The sequence below is a fragment of the Patella vulgata genome, chromosome 9 (genome assembly GCF_932274485.2).
Source record: "Patella vulgata chromosome 9, xgPatVulg1.2, whole genome shotgun sequence".
NCBI lineage: Eukaryota > Metazoa > Mollusca > Gastropoda > Patellidae > Patella > Patella vulgata.
In genome coordinates, this window is record NC_065887.2 from 6,214,671 (window position 1) to 6,234,525 (window position 19,855).

At 37.8% G+C, this 19,855-nt stretch overlaps 1 protein-coding gene across 1 annotated transcript in view; it reads left to right on the plus strand.

Moving 5' to 3' along the window:
* LOC126807953 (excitatory amino acid transporter 1) overlaps nucleotides 1–18,729 on the plus strand; it is an 84,314-nt gene extending 65,585 nt beyond the window's left edge. The window contains exons 4-8 of the mRNA XM_050532947.2: nucleotides 275–452; nucleotides 2,686–2,919; nucleotides 3,336–3,530; nucleotides 13,580–13,714; nucleotides 14,276–18,729. Coding sequence (XP_050388904.1) covers nucleotides 275–452; nucleotides 2,686–2,919; nucleotides 3,336–3,530; nucleotides 13,580–13,714; nucleotides 14,276–14,453 — 920 coding nt within the window. The 3' untranslated portion in view covers nucleotides 14,454–18,729. The remainder of the gene's footprint in view (nucleotides 1–274; nucleotides 453–2,685; nucleotides 2,920–3,335; nucleotides 3,531–13,579; nucleotides 13,715–14,275) is intronic.
* The last annotated feature ends 1,126 nt before the right edge of the window (nucleotides 18,730–19,855 follow it).

Genomic DNA, 19,855 nt, shown 5'->3' on the forward strand with positions numbered 1-19,855 from the left:
ATTGAAAGACTTAACGCTATCCGGTCAATCTAAGGTACCCCCCCACCCCCCAAACAAAACCCTGACCGGTAATATCTGTTTGAATCTTCAACATTTATGACTGCCTAAATTCTTATGTTGCCTAAATTAAATTGCATGTTTTATTAAATGGTCTGACAATCGTTCGCAGTACTGAACGTCCGCTTCCACCGTAGGTGATATCGCAGACCATAAATAGATTCCGGTTATTATACTAGCATTATGTTGTCTTGTTTAAAGTCTTTATTTTTTTCAGACTTTAACTGGGTACCCACAAAGTCATCTACAGGCCAGACGAATGTATTGGGTATTGTCATGTTTTCTATATTGTTCGGTGTGATGTTGGGTCGTATGGACAGTAGGGGTAAACCAGTTCTCGATTTCTGTGCAGTAATCGTGGAAGTCACAATGAAACTGTTTACAGTGTTTATATGGTAAGTTTTTGTTTCCGCAGCGAGAAGGTGTTCCTCGGGGCAGTGGGTCAGGATTTGCCAGCCTGATACACGTCCCTGGAAAAATAAATAAAGGTGTTTGAAGTATACCTGGATAATGATATTTCCTATTTAGTGTAAAAGAGTATGTAAATTGAATAAATGCACCCTTCTGCCCGGACAAGTTTGCGCTACTACTTATTATGTAAACAATGCCCGCGCTATCGAGCCAATGATGGACACCGTGTGATGTGACGTCATATGAAGAAGGCATTTGAACTTCTAAAGATCGACCATCTTACACAGGGTTAGAAGAAGACATTTGAACTTCTGAAGGTCGACCATTTTACACAGAGTTAGAATAAGGCTTTCGCATTACTTCTGTGAAACAGATTGGGGCTAGTGTAGTCAACACCGAAACGTGGCGTGATCGAGCTTCCAACAGAATCGATCTTATATAATATTTACATGACTGATCAGGACACTGAACTATATAAGAGATATGGACGACATTATTCACACACGAGATAAACATGGCTGACAAATTGACATATTCACTTCCGTCTGCCGTGATTACCTTTCATTCATCATTCCTCTGGAAAGGTTTGAAGTTTAATTAGGTGTTAGTATTTACCTGTACTGGTAATCAGTGGTAAGATTTACCTGTAGTTTTCTTGACATTGATTTATCGAACAGGTAATTGGTTTTGTTGTTTTAACCTTCGGTGGCGGGAATCTGTGTCACGCGCAGATAACTCGTTCTGATGACGTTTTCTCATATAAAACACATGTTTCCTTACATTAAAAGATGTAACTTCGAATCTGTGTCACGGGCAGATAACTCACCCTGATGACCTTTTCTCTGGTAAAACACCTGTTGTCTCACCTTAAAGGATGCAACTTAGAGATCGATGTCACTGATTAATGATTGTGGTTTAACTTTATTTATGGTTTTGTTAGATTTGATCAATTAATTACAACAGGAAAACTGCTAAAGCCGTTTTTGTAGAGATATTACAGTCGACATGATGAGATATCAGAATTTAATACATTATGTTTAAGTGCAATAATTGGCTGCTAATGTAAATATATAGCAAGTTAATATTTCAGTCGATTTTAAGATAAACCAATTTCTGCTTTAAAAGGTTTTGATACTTGATACACGTGTTTGGCGTCCGTATTCAATATTATCTTATACCCCCGTCAGACATTGGTGGCGCCTTTACTGCGCTGCTACGGCGACGGAAAATGATCTCAGAGCCCGTCAGGCTCGTCATAGGCTTGGTAAAAGATTCGTGGAAAAACCAGATATCGCGCTGTGGTCTCTATGGTCGCCAATGATCGCCGAGTAACGGCGTTTGTTTTGAGCATGTTCAAAAAACGCCAAGTTTGTAAATTTTGGGGACATTATCTCGCGTTGTGTTGACGTTTGCCGGCGACCTTGTGCATTTTCTGGTGGCCGTACGGTCGCTGCAGCGCAGTAAGGACGCCACCCCGGTCTGACGGGGGCATGCTTAAAACAAACGCGGGGACTAAGCGATCATTCACGACCATGGAGACCACAGCACGATATCTGGCGTTTCCACCCCGCTTTTACGGCGCTTATGGCGATCTTGACGCGCTCTGCGACCATTTTCCGTCTCCGTAGCTTCGCAGTAAGGACGCCACCCCAGTCGGACGGGTGCATTACAATTAATGATTTATGAACCTATTTCTATAGCCCGAACATTAACACTTGTCTTGGGAAGATAGAGTATCTGTCGTCTCTTGGAATGCTTTTGTTAAGTAAAACATGATGAATTATATATTTTGATTTGCAGTGTGACGCATTTGTCGCTCTCTTTTCCCTCATTTATGTCAGATATTTGTTTCGCCACTGCACACAAACGCAGCAAGAGAGAGAGAGAGAGAGAGAGAGAGAGAGGGGGGGGGTTTAACGTCCACTCGACACAAACTAGGTCATTTCAGGACCTAGCGCGTAGAGGTCTTTAGCAGTGGGAGGAAACCGGAGGATCCGGAGAAAACCAACGAGGTTGAACAGGCGACCCCACTCCTTGTCACGTACAACCGGGGAATCGAAACCACGCCAGTTGACTCAATGACAGATCTTATGATACAGCACGCACGCATTAACCATTCGGCCGCCTCCACCCCACCCCAACCGGCTCCCCAATGGTCTTTAGACATCCATAGCATGGGGACGTATTAATTTATTAATGGTGTTTTTATCTTTATAGGTATTCGCCAATTGGTATTGCGTTCCTGATAGCTGCTAAAATAGTTGAGATGGAAGATTTTAGTGTATTGGTGGGAAAAGTTGGCTTGTATTTTATTACTGTGCTGTGTGGATTATTTGTTCATGGTGCAGTCGTTTTACCGGGATTATATTTTCTCGGTGCTCGACAAAATCCATACAAATTTATATATGGTATATCACAGGCTATGGCCACTGCTTTTGGTACATCTTCTAGGTAAGTCTTTTGAGTAAATCCTCTTGGTAAGCCTTTTGGGTAAATCTTCTGGGTAAGAGTTTGGGTACATCTTCTTTGGGAATGTTTGGATACACCTTCTATGGGAATGCTTGGGTACACCTTCTATGTAAATGCTTGGGTACACTTTTGGTACACTTTCTTTGGAAATGCTTGGGTACATCAGTGGGTACATCTTCTACGTAAATCCTTGGGTACACCTTTTAGGTGCGGATTTGAATGCATCCCCTATATAAGTCTTGTGTCCATCGTCTAATTCGGTCTTTAGGTACTGCTTCTAGATACGTCTTGTACTCATATAATCTGTTATTTAGAGGGTTTTGTACCCAATATGCTGTTATGTTGCTTAATGTATTTACAATAAAAGTTGTTGACATCCATGCATATTCGAATTTCAGTTCTGCAACCATGCCAGTAACTCTTCATTGCTTGGAACATAATAATCACGTGGACCCGCGCGTGAGTAGTTTTGTCATCCCTGTGGGAGCCACAATAAATATGGATGGTACAGCTTTGTACGAAGCGGTGGCTGCGCTCTTTATAGCCCAAGTTAACAACATGAACATGGACTTCGGACAGATAGTAACTATAAGGTAAGATGCTCAATTTATATGTATAATAAATGGTATTATCAGTGTAAGTTAATTTCTTCGGAGCTGAACAGCAGGACGTTAAATCTCACTTCATTTAATTTTATTTCTTTGGTTAGTAGGCGTGTCAAACCAGAACCGTGGTGAATCATGCTCAAAGCTTACGATCACTTGACGCTCAGTGTAGGTTAATTTCTTCGAAGTCGGAGCAGAACAGTAGTACGTTAAACCCCATTTCATTTCATTTAATTTCTTTGGTTAGTGGGCGTGTCAAACCTGAACCGCGGCGAATCGTGCTCAAGTCTTACGATCACTTGACGCTCAAGTCATTAGGGAAAGGGTATGCATATTCATGCGGTGAGAAACTGTATCGTTACCTACACTCGTAACAATCGTTTCCCGACATGGCAGTTTCAGAAGTTGTTATAACATTGATATTGGAGAGAGACGGAGAAATGGGGTTTAACGTCCACTCGACACAAACAAGGTCATGTCGGGACTAACACATGGTTCAATTTTATTTCAATAATTCACTTGCGCGTTGGGGCCTTTTTGCAGTGGGAGGAAGCCGGAGGACCCTACTCCTTGTCACGTACAACCGGGGATTAGAATCCACGCCAGTTAACTCAATGACATACCATACGATACAGCGCGCACGTGCTAACCATTCGCCCCGCCCCCATTGACACTGGAGAGTGTATTGCAGACCACAAGAGTTGGAGAGTGTATTGCAGACATTGTCCAATACCCCAATACGGATGTACTATAACAGCCAGACATTAGTCAGTTGCAGCCAACAATTTCCGGTTAGGAAATAGAGGTTTCTTTTAATGTGTCATTCGCAGAACTAGTTTTTATGTTAAAGAAATGGGAGCCACTGTGACCCGATGCGTAAGACAGTAGGGTCTGGCAATGATGGGGTATTATCATTGGGATGTGATGCCAAACAAAAGTCCCGTTGTAAGATTACCAGCATGAAAAAGATTCCATGACAAAATTTCCCCCATTAAACGGGTTGATGCAGACAGGTTTGACGTTAACAACCATATAAGCATTATATGATAGCAAATTTGGGCGCAATCTTTCTTGCACCAGCTGTAGTTTTTAGATTAAAAATGAATAATTAATCTTTTTGTAGTGACTAGTGAAATACAATCTGATTAAAACACAGATCATATTTCGTTTCGTTTTTTTATAGTTCAAATTTCGTTTCACCTGTCTTACTACACTAGGATCTGGAAGAGTTGTTATATTACCGGCGTTTTGGTTGAAGTGGGGGATTAGTCAATGAAACAGTCTGTTACGGCGAGTTCTTGGTGTGCCATGCACAAAACTGTGGGTAAACCACTAGAAACGTCAATGCTGACGTCATAGGTTCAAAAGCCGCTCGTAGGACCCCTGACACGATCTTCCAGTTCAACTTGTCAGATCTTCATGTAGTGTAGGCCATCGAAAGTATAAAGAAAACGAAAGGAAATATAAATGTATATTTTAATCAGATTTATTGAAATAAGATCACCCGATTCAATATTATTACCACCTAGAAGGGGATAGTAACTAAATAAATATATTGATTACCTCCATCATATGAACATAAAGGCCTACTTTTCATAACATGCGTATCTTCTGGTAATTTGCGTATTTTGTAGGTCGGTTATTCAGAATAAATTGAAATATTTTTTTTCTTTTTGTGGAGTTATCTCGATTGTGGCTGGATTTAAATCTTCCGTGTGCGCGGTGGACCTATTTTTCGCTATGGTTAGGGTTAAGTTCTTGTAAACTGTCTCTATAATCCCCATGATGTAGGTCATACATTTACCGAACTGTAAAAATGGGTTGTCGTTTACCTCATTATAGGCCTTTTTATTTCGTTATGATCCCTTTCCAGGAGGTAATAATATTGGAAAGAGCGAGAAATTGGGTTTAACGTCCACTCGACACAAACTAGGTCATTTCGGGACTAACACATGGTTCAATTTTATTTCAATAATTCGCTTGCGTGTAGGGGTCTTTAACAGTGGGGAGATACTGGAGTACCCGGAGAAAACCACGAGGCTAGACAGCCAGCCCTACTCCTTGTAACCACACCACCTGACCCAGTGACAGACCTAGTAATCGACCCCCTCCCTGCCCATAAAATTGGATGAGTTCCTCAAACAGTTGGGGTGTTGGATGGCCGAATGGTTAGCACGAGCGCGCTGTATCATACGGTCTGTCATTGAGTCAACTGGCGGGGTTTCGATTCCCCGGTTGTACGTGATAAGGAGTAGCGTCGCCTATCAAACCTCGTGGGTTTTCTTCGGCTCCTCCGTTTCCTCCCACTGCTAAAAACCCCTACGCGCAAACGAATGATTGAAATAAAATTTAACCGTGTGTTAGTCCCGGAATGACCTGGTTTGTGTCGAGTGGACGTTAAACCGCATCTCTCTCTCTCTCGCTCTCTTTCTCTCTCTCTCTCTCTCTCTCTCTCTCTCTCTCTCTCCTCAAACAGTTTGTATCCCATCGCGATCGGGTTTCAGGTTTCCCTGTTAGACATGAATTGATCGGATACCAAGTATATTTTTCCTCTGACCTTATTAACTTGTAATTAATTTTATGTCAACCAGCTTTTTGTTGTAAATACGATCAATATTTTTAATCTTCTGCTAGTCATATTCAATATTTTCTCGGTGAAATATAATCACTAGAGCACGACAGAATTACAAAACTGTCTGTAACTTAGACTTTGACACATAATGATAAAAATTAACTAAAAACAATTTTTAACAAGTAAAAGTCGGTCATCAACATACCGCGCCATTGTGTGTAGGCATTCAGCACAAAGAGAAGTATATTATAATCTACTTCGAGAATAGAGCTCTGCCCTAAATGACCGCCATATCCGAGAGAGAGAGAGAGAGAGAGAGAGAGAGAGAGATGGTGTTAACGTCCACGCGACAAAACTAGGTCATTTCGGGACTAACATATAGCTCAATTTATTTCATTTGTGCGTAAGGGTCTTTAACAGTGAGAGGAAACCGGAGGACCCGGAGAAAACCCAGGAGGTTGGACAGGCGACCCTAATCCTTGTCACGTACAACCTGGGAATCAAAACCACGCCAGTTAACTCAATGACAGACCGACTATCCAACCCCCCGTATTTTTTTAATGCGGCCCTACTCCGGTTCACGTCTATTATACACAAAAAGACTAATTAAACCTTTTCAGTTTTATTAAATGAAGAATAAATACTTCTCACAATTCTAGAAATATACTTAGTGTTTTCTAATCAAATCGTCAATTTAGGACTTAAAATGTCGGCCAACTAGCTTAGTGTCTGTTCTTAAGCGGGGCTAATTGCAGACAGACAACGTAAGTTTAGTATGTTGTATAGGTGTACATGTATACCAAAGTATAAACCAAGTTTGTTTCCGGGAAATTTTGTAATCAGCGAAAGGCACAACTGCTATTAATGACTTGACGTGTTTACAAAGTTTAATCAAGATATCTTAAACCGTTTAAAACATCAAAATCAGATGTGTTTAAACAAAAGAGATTCGGTTGATGCGTGTACTACGTTTCCTACACTCTGCACACACATACGATGGTATACCAAAAGATTCTGACCTCACCATGAACGGATTGTCCAGGCGCAACTCATCTGCTTAAATGTTAGAAATGTATATCAGCATGAAAGCTTTTGGCAACTAGTGGAAAAGAAATTTTGAAATGGCGCCAAACTGAGAATAAAAACCCAAAATAGAACAACAATAATATTAAATGATAATACTTGACACATATATAAATAATAGAGTATTAAAGCCAGGGGTAACCCAGCAACGCCTCCAACAGCGGATGTTTAATTAATGCCAGAGATGTTTTAATTAAAGAATATATGTCACGTAATTTTTTAATTAAAGGGATATGTGTCAGTGTTTACAGCAGGTAGAATCGCGATAGTCGCGCTCACCCAGACTAATAATATTAACCAAATATAGTTTCTAACAAGACTGGATTAAAGCGACTAGATTGATGGTGGTGATGAAACCTCGCGGACACACATCGCAATCTAGAGATGTACTGAGGCTAGGTGAAGTCACGCAATGCGAATCGACTCGAGTGGTTTGATGGAAGTTTGATGCCTCTGTTGGGATTCCAGTCACATTCCCATCCATCTCACGGGGCTCTAGCCGTAGCACATTAAAACCCTCAAGTTGATATTAAGTGAGTGGTTGAGCATGTGAAAAGACAATATCAGCCATCAGTTTGGTTTAAAGAGCGAACGTGAGGTGAATTGTTATTGCTTCATAAAGCAAGCTCCAGTGGTGTCTATACGGTAATCACCTGTATGGATACACGATTACATGTTCGGTTCAATCGATCCCATTCGTTTATTAACGCTAAAACATCAAACAATTGACAATTACTTGCCTGTTCAAACTTTTGCTTTTTAGATAATAATAAAAAAAAGAATAATTGAATAATTGATTGATGAAATTAAACAAACCAAAGAACATTCGATTAATGAAGCTGACGTGAAATGACAATCACATGGATAACGTTTTATCATGCTGATATGACGTATTGTCGAACGGCGCTCGTCAGCAAAAATTGCATTTAAACGTACGAAATGTGAAGAAAACCGTCTGAACTGTCGCGTCTAGTGAACTGCCGAAACAAGGAACGTTACAATACGAAAGTAAAATTATAGCGACTCGTCTGTTAAAGTTGCATTATGTAAGAATTGGGGGGATCACGTGGCTAAGTGGGTAAGACGCTAGCTCGCTAGCCTGGAGGTCGGGTGTTCGATCCCTGCATTGGCCGAGAAAGTTCATACAGATTTTCCGGCGTGGTTCTCCCTTGTAAGTGATGCAGGACGGAGGGGCTGACAAGGAAAGCTGTCTAGTCGTTCGGATGGGACGAAAAACCGAGGTCCCGTGTACACATTGGCGTGCACGTAAAAGATCTCTTGGCAGTTGGAATTCGATATAAGAGTAGGCCGTAGTGCCGCTGTCCGGGCAAAATTTCCCTCATAACACACTGTATGGCGTATGCCCGTCTTCATTAGCCCAGGTTAGGAGCAGAACAGTAGGACGTTAAACCCCATTTCATTTCATTTCATTTCATGTAAAAATTGGATAACAAAAACCTGACTGTTTAAACAAATAGAAATTAAAAGAGGAATATATGGAAAATTTCAGCCAAATTTCTTCATTCAGAGCGAAGTTATGATTGTTTGAAGTTTAGATAAAAATAACGTAGTCTCGATTTTCACTGCTACCATTGTTACGATAATAAACGATGTCTCGATTATCCATTTTTAAATTATATTATTAAATGGTGGTCGTGTTCCAATCCATTAAAAGTCACGGCAATAAATGTTTAATTAGTAATTTATATAACATTTGACTTAAATTTGAGGCCAAAAGAAAGACATGCCATACGCAGATTTAGCTTTTACATAATGCATCGTTAATGATCATTAATATGTCCCAGGAATGATTTTCTAAACGCCATTTCTACAATTAAATGGTAATTTAAACATACATTATGCACGAGCTAAATCTTCCTTACACCTCAAAGGGAAGTGTTATTAAGAAACCTTCTTTATGCGCGTTGTATCATAGGGTCTGTCATTGAGTCAACTGGCGTGCTTTCGATTCCCCTTTCGTACGTGACAAGGAGTAGGAGTTTGTGAGTTTTTTTCCGGGTCCTCCGGTTTCCTACCACTGCTAAAGACAACTATGGGCAAGCATAGATTGTGTCAAGTGGACGTTCGTTACCCCCCCCCCCCTCTCTCTCTTCTCTCTCTCTCTCTCTCTCTCTCTAGAAAAGTAGGACGTAAAACCATCATGTCATTCATTCACTATAAGAACCATCTGATTGTACGCCTCAATCTGGTTCAATTTATGGATGAAATATTTCTGACCAAGATTATCTAGAGGTTAATAACCTCGTATGCCTTTAAAAAAACGATTTTGCGATTGCTAACCACTCATTTGTTTTTTCTACGTCTAAACGACGGAGGATAACATCCATGTGTATTGGATTAGTTTCTGTAGTTTTGTCACTTTTTTTCCCTAAACAAACTATTCCAACAAGGACATGGTGTTTTGTAATTTAATTATTCTTTTTCATCTTTAAAATAAGAAAAAAGTTAGAATCAAAGGATTAATCCAATTTTTGCTCGTTTTATCTGTAATGACGGAATTTCCAATGGCTAGCATTAAAGGATTTGTCTAATTTTTGATTTTTGTAATCTGTGGTGACGGAATTTTTAATGGTTCTTTAGAACCAGTCCGTGATTGGCTGAATAAATCTGAGATAAATTTCATTAAAACTGTTTATTAAAGAATAAAACCATCGGATTTATAACTAAATCCCATCAAAAATAGAAACCCTTTGAAAACTGTTAAAACTACCAAAATAAGTCTTAAAACGATTGAATTATAGTAAAATAGGGACTATGTTGTGACGACTGTGAACCTGCACTTTATCAAACGTCGCGGTATAAAATATAATTAAAAATCCATTTGTTGGGAACATGTAGGCCTAGCTATACGTGAAGATAAAGTGATCAGATAGACGTGTATCTTACTAAATGTTCAAATTATTGAACGATTGAACAAAAAGTAATTATATCGCTACATGCGCCATCCGTGTTCTCCATTTTATTTATTAACCAACAGATCACTCCGCCATTTCCCTAGGTCTCGTGCTGTATTTATGTCGATGTTCGCACCTCTGATAATCCCCGATAAGAAGCGTTACTTTACAACGATAACTCCCAATGATCAATAAGTCGGAGTAAATCAGGGAAATTTAATTATCTCCCTTTTTTGTGGAGAAGCTTAGGAGTTTAAATGAAGTGTATGTCAGTCTGGTTCTGTATTCCAATCACTGATAGTCGACCGTCTTGTTCAATGAAGGACTAGTCGAGCTCTACAACACATCAGGAACAATCAATTATTTTGACACAAGCCCAATCTTTTCTAAATCTTATCACTGAATATTCCATTACGATTGCCGATTGCGTCTTTTTGATGGCGGTGAAAACGAGCTCACACCGCCAAGATCAATTAAAAGAGCTTTTAGAAGCCAGCTTTCGATTTTTGTAAAATTGCATTAGAGCAGCGAGATAACATGCTATTGTAGAAAGAAGTCGAAATATCTTTTAAATATTTTATCTATACGCATTTTGTTTGCGCCACTGTCCGAAGTGTTTTAATGGTTCAATAATTTGGACATTTTCTTTCCCCAACTATCACGTCTATGCAGCTTGTTTTAAACATCCTATTAACACGTAAAGTTCTCTTTGCATGGCACACTTTTAGGATGTAAGAGTTATAAATGGAGTTAACGTCCTATTTTTCTGCATCGTGTAAGAGTTATATCTATCTGTAGTCGCGAAGTTATATCTCTCAGTAGTTGCGAATGTGATGCAAATATATGATATGCTTACTTTCTCTAGATCACCCAATAACGGTGATAATGCAGACAAGTTGTCATATTTTCATTTTTATTATCTTAGCGCACGTACGGGGTCTTTCCTGTAGGACAAAACCGGAATAAACCCACGAGGTTGAGAAGGCGCCCCTTTCTCCATACCACATACGCTCACACCATGGATCGAAACCACAACCGCAAGTCAGAAATGACCGGGCAGCTAGAGGTCGAAACGCGACACTCTAGTCCCCCAGATGGTATTTTGATTCCTTTTGGTTTACGTAATATCCCGCGTACGTTCCAAATAGGTATGTCGTGCTTTGAATCAATGAATACGTGAAGCGGTCAGACCTAAAGTGGACTAACCCACATTGGCAACTTTTTAAGAAAATTCACTTCAAAGTTTATCGATGATTAAAAATTCTGTAATTCATCAAGGTCAGTGATATTCTGACATCCCATATATACTATTCAAAAAAAGTAGGGGATATTTGATTTTGGGGGCATAATACTAAAATATGCAAATGACTACGAAAAAAGTCACTATAGAACCTAACAGAAGAAACATTTCCAGTTACATGTGACGCCCAAACGCACCAATAGCTACCGCATGGAATGCAGGTGATGCTTGGGATCATCATGGGGGTCCAACCCAAGATTTGCACGACTCTGACTTTGAATGTTACAGTCATTGTGGCATTGAATTCCAGGGTGGAAACATCAGTTTAATTGTTTTAGTGACCAGAAAACAAATTTTGATATGCGTCGGCTTACCCAAAATGAAAGGTTACGTGCCCTTGGCATGCTACAGATCGGCACAACACAGGCGGTGTTGGCGCGGACGATGAATGTTTCTCAGTCTGTCATAAGCAGGCTATGGTCCAGATACCGTGATACACAATCTGTACAGGACAGACCACGCTCAGGTCGACCAAGGGCGACAACTCAAGCCCAGGATCGATTTATCCGTACCTTGGCCTTGAGAAATCGTGTCATCACAGCAAATCAGATCAGCGCTCGTCTTCAAACAGACACTGGTGTGAGAGTGAGTGGCCAGACGATTCGGAATCGACTGCATAGGGGTCACCTTCGCGCCCGACGTCCTCGCGTGATCCCTTGTTTGAGAGATCATCACATTCAGGCAAGACGTCGTTGGTGTAGGGATCGTCAACACTGGGATAATCGACGCTGGAGCAATGTGATGTTTTCAGATGAGTCAAGGTTCACTGTTGATTTTTTGGACAGACGTAGGAGGGTGTGGCGTCGTCGAAACGAGCGCTTCCAAGACGTTAACGTCATCAGACATGATCGATTTGGGGGTGGTTCTGTTATGGTGTGGGGAGGCATCACTGTTGCTGGAAGAACGGCTTTACATGTTGTTGCAGGGCGTGTTACAGGCCAGTACTACCGGGACAACATCTTGGCAGTCCATGTTGTGCCGTTCGCACGACGTCATGGCCGCCGTTTCATCTTCCAGGATGACAACGCAAGATGTCACAGGGCCAGGATCGTTACAGGTTACCTCCAACAACAGAACATCACCACATTACCTTGGCCCGACCTCTCCCCCATCGAGCATGTCTGGGACATGCTTGGACAGAGGTTACGTCAACGTCAACAACTTGCTGCGGCGTTGCAACAGGAATGGGACAATCTGGACCAAAATGACCTTAGACGTCTCATTAGGAGTATGCCACGTCGGATCAATGCTTGTTTGGCAAACAGAGGAGGATTTACCCGTTACTGACTTGGTTGTGATGCTGTGGTAACTTTGCTGTTTGACCCCGGGTATCATTTTACCCTTATAATGGTCAGTCTGTGCCTTACTTAGTCTAACGATCATTTGGAATAAATCGATGAATGTGAACTTTATTTCATTTTGTCATTTGTTTCTTCGTCAGTTTCATTAGGTGACTTTAATAACACTTAAAAATCAAATATCCCCTACTTTTTTTGAATAGTATATTATGCCATGCCTTATTTCAGGAATATATTATTTAGTTCACATTTTAATTTTTGCCTGAATTTCAGCAGTGAATTTTCACTAGGCCGCTACAATCACTGATAAGGATGACATCCTGCGACAAATTAAATTCTAAAACGTTTTTTTTATGTATTAGAAAAATAAATAAAGGCGTTTGAGGTATTTGTAGGTAAAAATTATTTCCTATTTAGTGCAAATGGGTATTAAAATGAGTAAAAGTCTCGATTCTGCCCGAACTAGAATGTCTTATGTAAACAATGCACGCGACATTGAGCCACTAATAGACGCCGCGTGATGAGACGTCACGTGTTAAAGGTAGTCATCTTTTACAGAGATATTACAAGGCTTTCGTAATCCTCTGTGAAACAGATTGTTTGTTTTTTTGTTGTTTTGGTTTTTTTTTTAAATTATGGGTTAGCCCACTTTGGTTTTGACCCGTGCAATTGTCTTCAGAATATAGCATATCCGTGTCCTTAATTTAAAAGCCTCCTACTTTTGCAAGTTGACTGTATCCTTTATGTACCCCAGGACATCACGAATAGAACAATTCTAGGCGCTTTAACCTTTAACAAGACGGTGTAATTGGAGTTCAGACCTTCAATAATTCAATACATTGCATTATTTTCATATACTCTCTTTTTAGTATAACGGCTACTGCTGCATCGATAGGAGCTGCCGGGGTTCCACAGGCAGGTCTGGTAACCATGGTAATTGTTCTGTCAGCTGTTGGTTTACCTGTCAATGACATCACATTGATTCTAGTCGTCGATTGGTTCTTGTAAGTATCACGTGACTCAAACCTTTTAGTGTAATTAAATTACCTAAGCTCGGATAATGGCGACATACATGAAGGCAATAAAATCGAACATAGTTCAGTCAGTCAAAATGGTTATTTTTACTGGCCTAACTTTGTTTCCAGTTTTGTTTTAGACGACTGGAAAATTATAGAACGTTTCACAGATCTAGATTTGCCGTCTGTAGATGTTGGTGAGGATTAGAGCTGTTGTGAAGCTCTCCCGCAGAGTGGAGTCAATATTATGGGTTATGATTCAATTGGTCTCCCACTTTCATCGTTGATTTTGAGAGTGGCAGTAGTCTAGGGTCCAATTCGGGGATTTTTCAAGACCAATTTCCACGTTTCCTAGTTAGCGCCCATGGGGATTACAAACGATGTGTTGATTAGTCGTTCGGGTGGGATGAAACATCGAGGACCACCAGCCTATACATTGGCGTGCACCTTGATAAATTATCATCTCTAACATTGCACTGGCAGAAAGTAACCGTATATTTTTTTTCGATCACATTGATTTTTAAATGACTCCCCTTTCCTTTATTTCAGGGATCGATTCAGAACTATGACCAACGTCATGGGTGACAGTCTGGGGGCTGGTCTGGTTTATCATTTGTCAAAGCATGAGTTACCTCCACTTGAGCACGAGATGTTCGACACAACTCTACAACACGAACCAGTCAAAGTTCCAAACGGTCACGAAGGAAACGCCATTACTGCAGTTTAGTGTATTTAACCGGAAATACTTATCACGCGCATTCTCGGAGATAATATGCAATATTCCCAACTGCCAATAGTTCAGTTGAATATGAATTATGATGATAAAAATGACATGATATAATTTTCCAAAAAATACCATAATGAAGCAAGAAAACCGAAAAACGATTGTAGTCCATAGTGCTGTAGTTGGGGTAGTATGTATTTGTAAATATATATATACATGATTATATAACGGAAATCGTCTGCAAGTTAAAACTATTTTAACTGCGCGAGAAAAAAGATGGCGGTAATTTCTATAAATAGATTCAGCAAGTTCAATCGATGAACGATAACGATGGAGTATGAAAGACATATTTGGAGAGAAAACAAAACGCTTAAATCAAACTTTAGAACACGGTTTATTTTCTTAATCTATAAAGCTGTTGTCAAACCCTGCATTTATCGATTTACACTTCTCACGTGACGTTTTGTCTTTAACACGGTAACAATGATATCATAATATTATTTAAGGATTGTCCAAAATTTGGAGATTTTAGTTCGGTTTATCAAAACAATGGCACCACTTAAGAATACTACTAACTTATTGGTAATCGATAGTTCTTCTATTTACCGTCTTTCAGAAGTGGGTGTATTCCCCATTCTTGGATTGTAACCTAACAAAGTCAGGTCGAAGTCTACATGAATATATAGATTCTGAGTTACCGGTTGCAAATATGAAACATGACGTCACCCAATATGTGCACTTCATTTTATTACGTCACTATCTTTTTTAAAACTTAAAATACTGAAGCCGCGTTTCCGTAATTCGATAAATGTTACCCCAGGTAGTTAAACATAAGCTTGTAAATGTATACGCTAATAGATTCCATCATTATGAGAATAGATTGTTTCTCGTTGTTTAAAATGATATTAAATCACCAATATCTGTAAATATACCATAATTAAATGTACGGTATTTATGTAGTTAGTTCGTAGTTTAGAGTGTATGCCTACTTTCAGGTAGCAATAGATGGAACACGGTTTTGAAATTCTACAACATTAGCATTCTCATCAATAGAATTAAATTAATACAGTTTTAATTTATCAATCTATAATAAATATATTTATCATATTTGTTAATGTGAATGGCGTATTACTCATCCCAAACGGTATACAAGATTCTTTCATAAAAGCTGGATTTCTTTGGCGGATGTGGCTATCGAGATTTTGATTTAATCGCATTGCCGATAGTAATTTTTTTTTTTTCGAAAAATAACTTTTGACATTACTAGCTATTGCCGCTCCACAAAAAAAACATGTCACTAATATCGAACCCTGTCCGGATAATCAGCTTGAATATCCCCTTACAAATATTAGATTCTTTAGTGTTATTTTCTGAAAAATTGGGAATAAATCAATTTAGGGATCGAAATAGCAAATGAGAATTGTTAGTAACTGTCAAAGGATCCAGACTATATGTTATGTAGTTTTTATGTGTCATATGTGTTCACACCTTCACCACTTAAATCTCCCTCCTCATCCATGGTTGTGAATTAAGATATCAAGATATTTATCTCGTGAAAGATATCGAATTATTTGTGGTTGTGATTTTTGTACTTATTTCTAGAGTTGTGATGATCAGATTATTTTGGACAGAGTTATAGACCTTTGGTAAAACGTGATTATATCTTTTTTTTGGTCCTTTATTAGAATTATTTACCTTTGCTCCAAGCCATTTCAATTTTAATATCTACGTATTGCACAATATTCCAGAATATCTATATAATAAAAAAATTGATAGGCCACTAAACAGTTTTTTTACGTATGTTTTATCATACATTATCATACTAATAAGTGAAATAAAGGTATAAAAAAGGGGGCAAGCAACTCTTTTATCACCAACTTGACTCAATTGTTTAATATTATTTAATATCTTGACCAATATTCATATATATTGACAGTTAATTCAAATAATGGTCTTTGGCAAAGACTAATAAAGGGAAATAACTCCAATAGATACACCCAACTTGATGATCGAACCATTCAATTTCCATACACTCACTTGGTAATGTCTAATTCATTGTTAAATGTAAGTTGTTGATTTTGAAGAATACAGATATTATTACTATTATTGTTGTTATTATTAATATCATTATAATTATTATTCATGGTTTATTGTTTTGATAGATTATATATCTTCGTATTGAAGACATATTTGTATACATTGTATTTACTGCACATTGACCTGTACTGAAGGATCGAAACCTCTTTGATTTTAGGTAAAACAATACGTTTTGAATGACTTTCCTTATTATGTACACACTTTCGACAAATAAACGTTCGGTTCAGAAGAAAAAGCAGAAGAAGTTGAAAGCAAGATTGATTATATTAATTTACGGAAAGAAGTTTATGAAATAGAAAGATTTTCATTCCAAAGGAAATTAATGCATTACATTAAATCAAATGTGCACTTTTATTTCTTACAAAAATCAAAGAGGTCGCCCCCTCGTACCATCCATATATATATATATATATATGGATTGCATAAGAAAGGTAAATATATATATTTATAAACGTTGAAATCTAGCGTTTATTCATAAATATAAATATATTTTGCCTGTTAATTATTGTATATATTATACATTGCATATTTGTCATTATATATATTTATTGTATAATAGATCTGGGTGAGTTAGTTCGTGTAAACGTCCAGAATACAGACACCGTTTTATGAAAAGTATACATTTGAAAAAAGTACAACAATAAGATAATTGACTTGACTACTTTGGTACCATTATACAAGAAGGGATTTGGTGTTATTCTGGTAACAGAATTTTCATGATAGAAAAATAGAATAATATTTAAATTTGAATGCAATATGGAGTCTATAATTTCACTTAAATGCGATATCCTAAATGACCAATTAGGGTAATGAACAAACATCGCTTCGTCAAAGTGACCGACTCCCTAGTAGTAACGTATTTCACGTCACGATAACGATAGTACCCAAATCTCCTTAATAACCTCAAATGCTGACCATACAACAAACAACCATTCTTTACATTTAGAAAATCAAACGAAAAAAAAACCGTATAAGAACAATACAACATTTAATACAAAACCTGTTCAAAAGAAGAAACGGACCTGTGCTCTGTAATAGATTAAGTAGAATAGAATTTTCAATGTATATTAATGTAGTAACATAAAATACATAATTTATACATTATATAACGACTATGATCTATAATACACTCGACACAACAACGGAAATGTCCTAGAGTTTCTTTAATAGTGCGAGGGACATTTCCGGATTTTCGCAATTCATCGGCAATCATAGATTATGTTTAAATATAAAAATGATGTAAACAAGGTTAGTATAGGATTCACTAAAAAACGTATATTATTAATATTATTATTATTATTATTATTTGCATATTGTATATCATTAATTACATATTGTTGTTTAGATCCACACGCGAACATGCCATTGTGTAGAGATATATGAAAACGAAATCATGGATTCATCTTAGAAGTATTTGTTGTCTTAAATATGTTGTCTTAGAATTTTTACAGCAATTATTTAAGAATGTTTGAAAATTCTAATCGAAGACTGTTGTATTGTGACCATAAACCCGGAGCTCTAACGAACAGGGTATATAAACTTCTAATATAGTAAATATAAAATATGTGGTGTATAGAATTAGTATTTGATATTTTTGGTATGTTTATATTTCATTTAAAATCTTTATTACTGATATTTGAAGCACAGCCCACATTCCAAAACGGAGAGATGAAACTTGCTGCGAAAGTTATCGGAACACCAAAACGACAAACATGAGTATTTGTGAGCGATAGTCTTAATTATTCCAATGGCGATATTAATTATCAATGATTAAACATATCATTTTCGTTAAATTCCATGATCTCGCGAAATTTTATGATTAGCATACGTCCCACTAAATGTGGCAACATTCCAGAAAAGACGTTAACTATATACTATAATTGTTATATTTGATTGTAAAAATGGATTTCAGTAATCCTTAGATCAAGAAATACTCCCGTATTATCTATTCAACTGATGAATCGAGGAAAATTGTGGAATTCGTTTATGGGTTTTAGAATCTTACAATATGTATATAGATATCAATTAGTTATTATTGATACACTGATCAAAGAGCTTGAATCCACCACCACCATTCGATGTTGCATATCCATGTTAATTGTAATCTAGTTAATTTATTCAATAGTCTATAAATCATGTTGTTTGTCATTTTTTTCTAGATTTAATAAAAGGTTAAATATTATTATTTCGTTAATAATAATCTTGTATTATCTGTAAAACCAATGCCCCATATTTAGGAAGGTAGACAGATCTAACAATTACTTACCGTCTTATTATATATCTATAAATGTATAATAAAAAAGGTATATGTCATTTGGCTTAACAAATGCATAAACAATTTTCCAGATGGCCATGTATTGGCTTTTTATACGTTAAAGACAAAGTTGATGGGACCCGGTTTCGTGTACTATGATGTAATTGTTTATGTTGGTGTGGCCCTCCAGCACTTACTCTTATCATCAACAAAGCCAAAGTATGAAGTCAACTTAACATCATACGCCTCCGCCCCCACCTAAACCCCGTCAAGAAAACAAATCCAACCCGACAGGGGGAAAAATCGAAATGAAGAAAGACTCAAGTCTGTTTACCGGAATTTGTCGATTTCGATTTGCTCTGCATTTGTTATAATATTTTGTAATTTAAAAGGGTTTAATTTTAATTTTAAAAAATCTTTGAACATCTGGGTTCTTAAAATCGAAATATATATAAAATAAACATAGATGCAATCTGTTCGCACATGACGGTAACAATAGAATATGTAATTGATATTCATGTAATATTAGAAATATACAACACACATTATAATCAAATATTCAAACTCTCCCATATTCAGATTTTTTTCTGCGGCAAATCAATACACTTCTGTAATTTATTAACATATGTTTCAGTATAGACTGGAAATTCGCATGTTATTCGTTGTCCACTAGCTACAAGTGACTTTTTAAAAAAAGAAAATAATTAAGATACAGAGAAAATAATTAACGAGTAGAGTGATGAAGGCTGGCATTTCAATCACCCTAGAAGATATATCATGTAATCTTGTATCGAAACTGAGGGTGAAAGAACGTTCAGAAGGTCATCATATGCGATTGTTGGGAAGAAAGCACCAGCCATGTAGTGGTAGATTGAGTAGAAAGAACATGTATATTTTTTATTAGCCCACAGTGATGGTGGCTAGAACGTTTACTTTGGGTGTCAGGGTGACTCAGTGGGTGAGGCGCTAGCTCACTATCACGTAGTACCCGTGTTCGATGCCGACGTTGGCCGCGAAATTTTCTCGGGATTTTCCAGAATGACCCCCCCCCCCG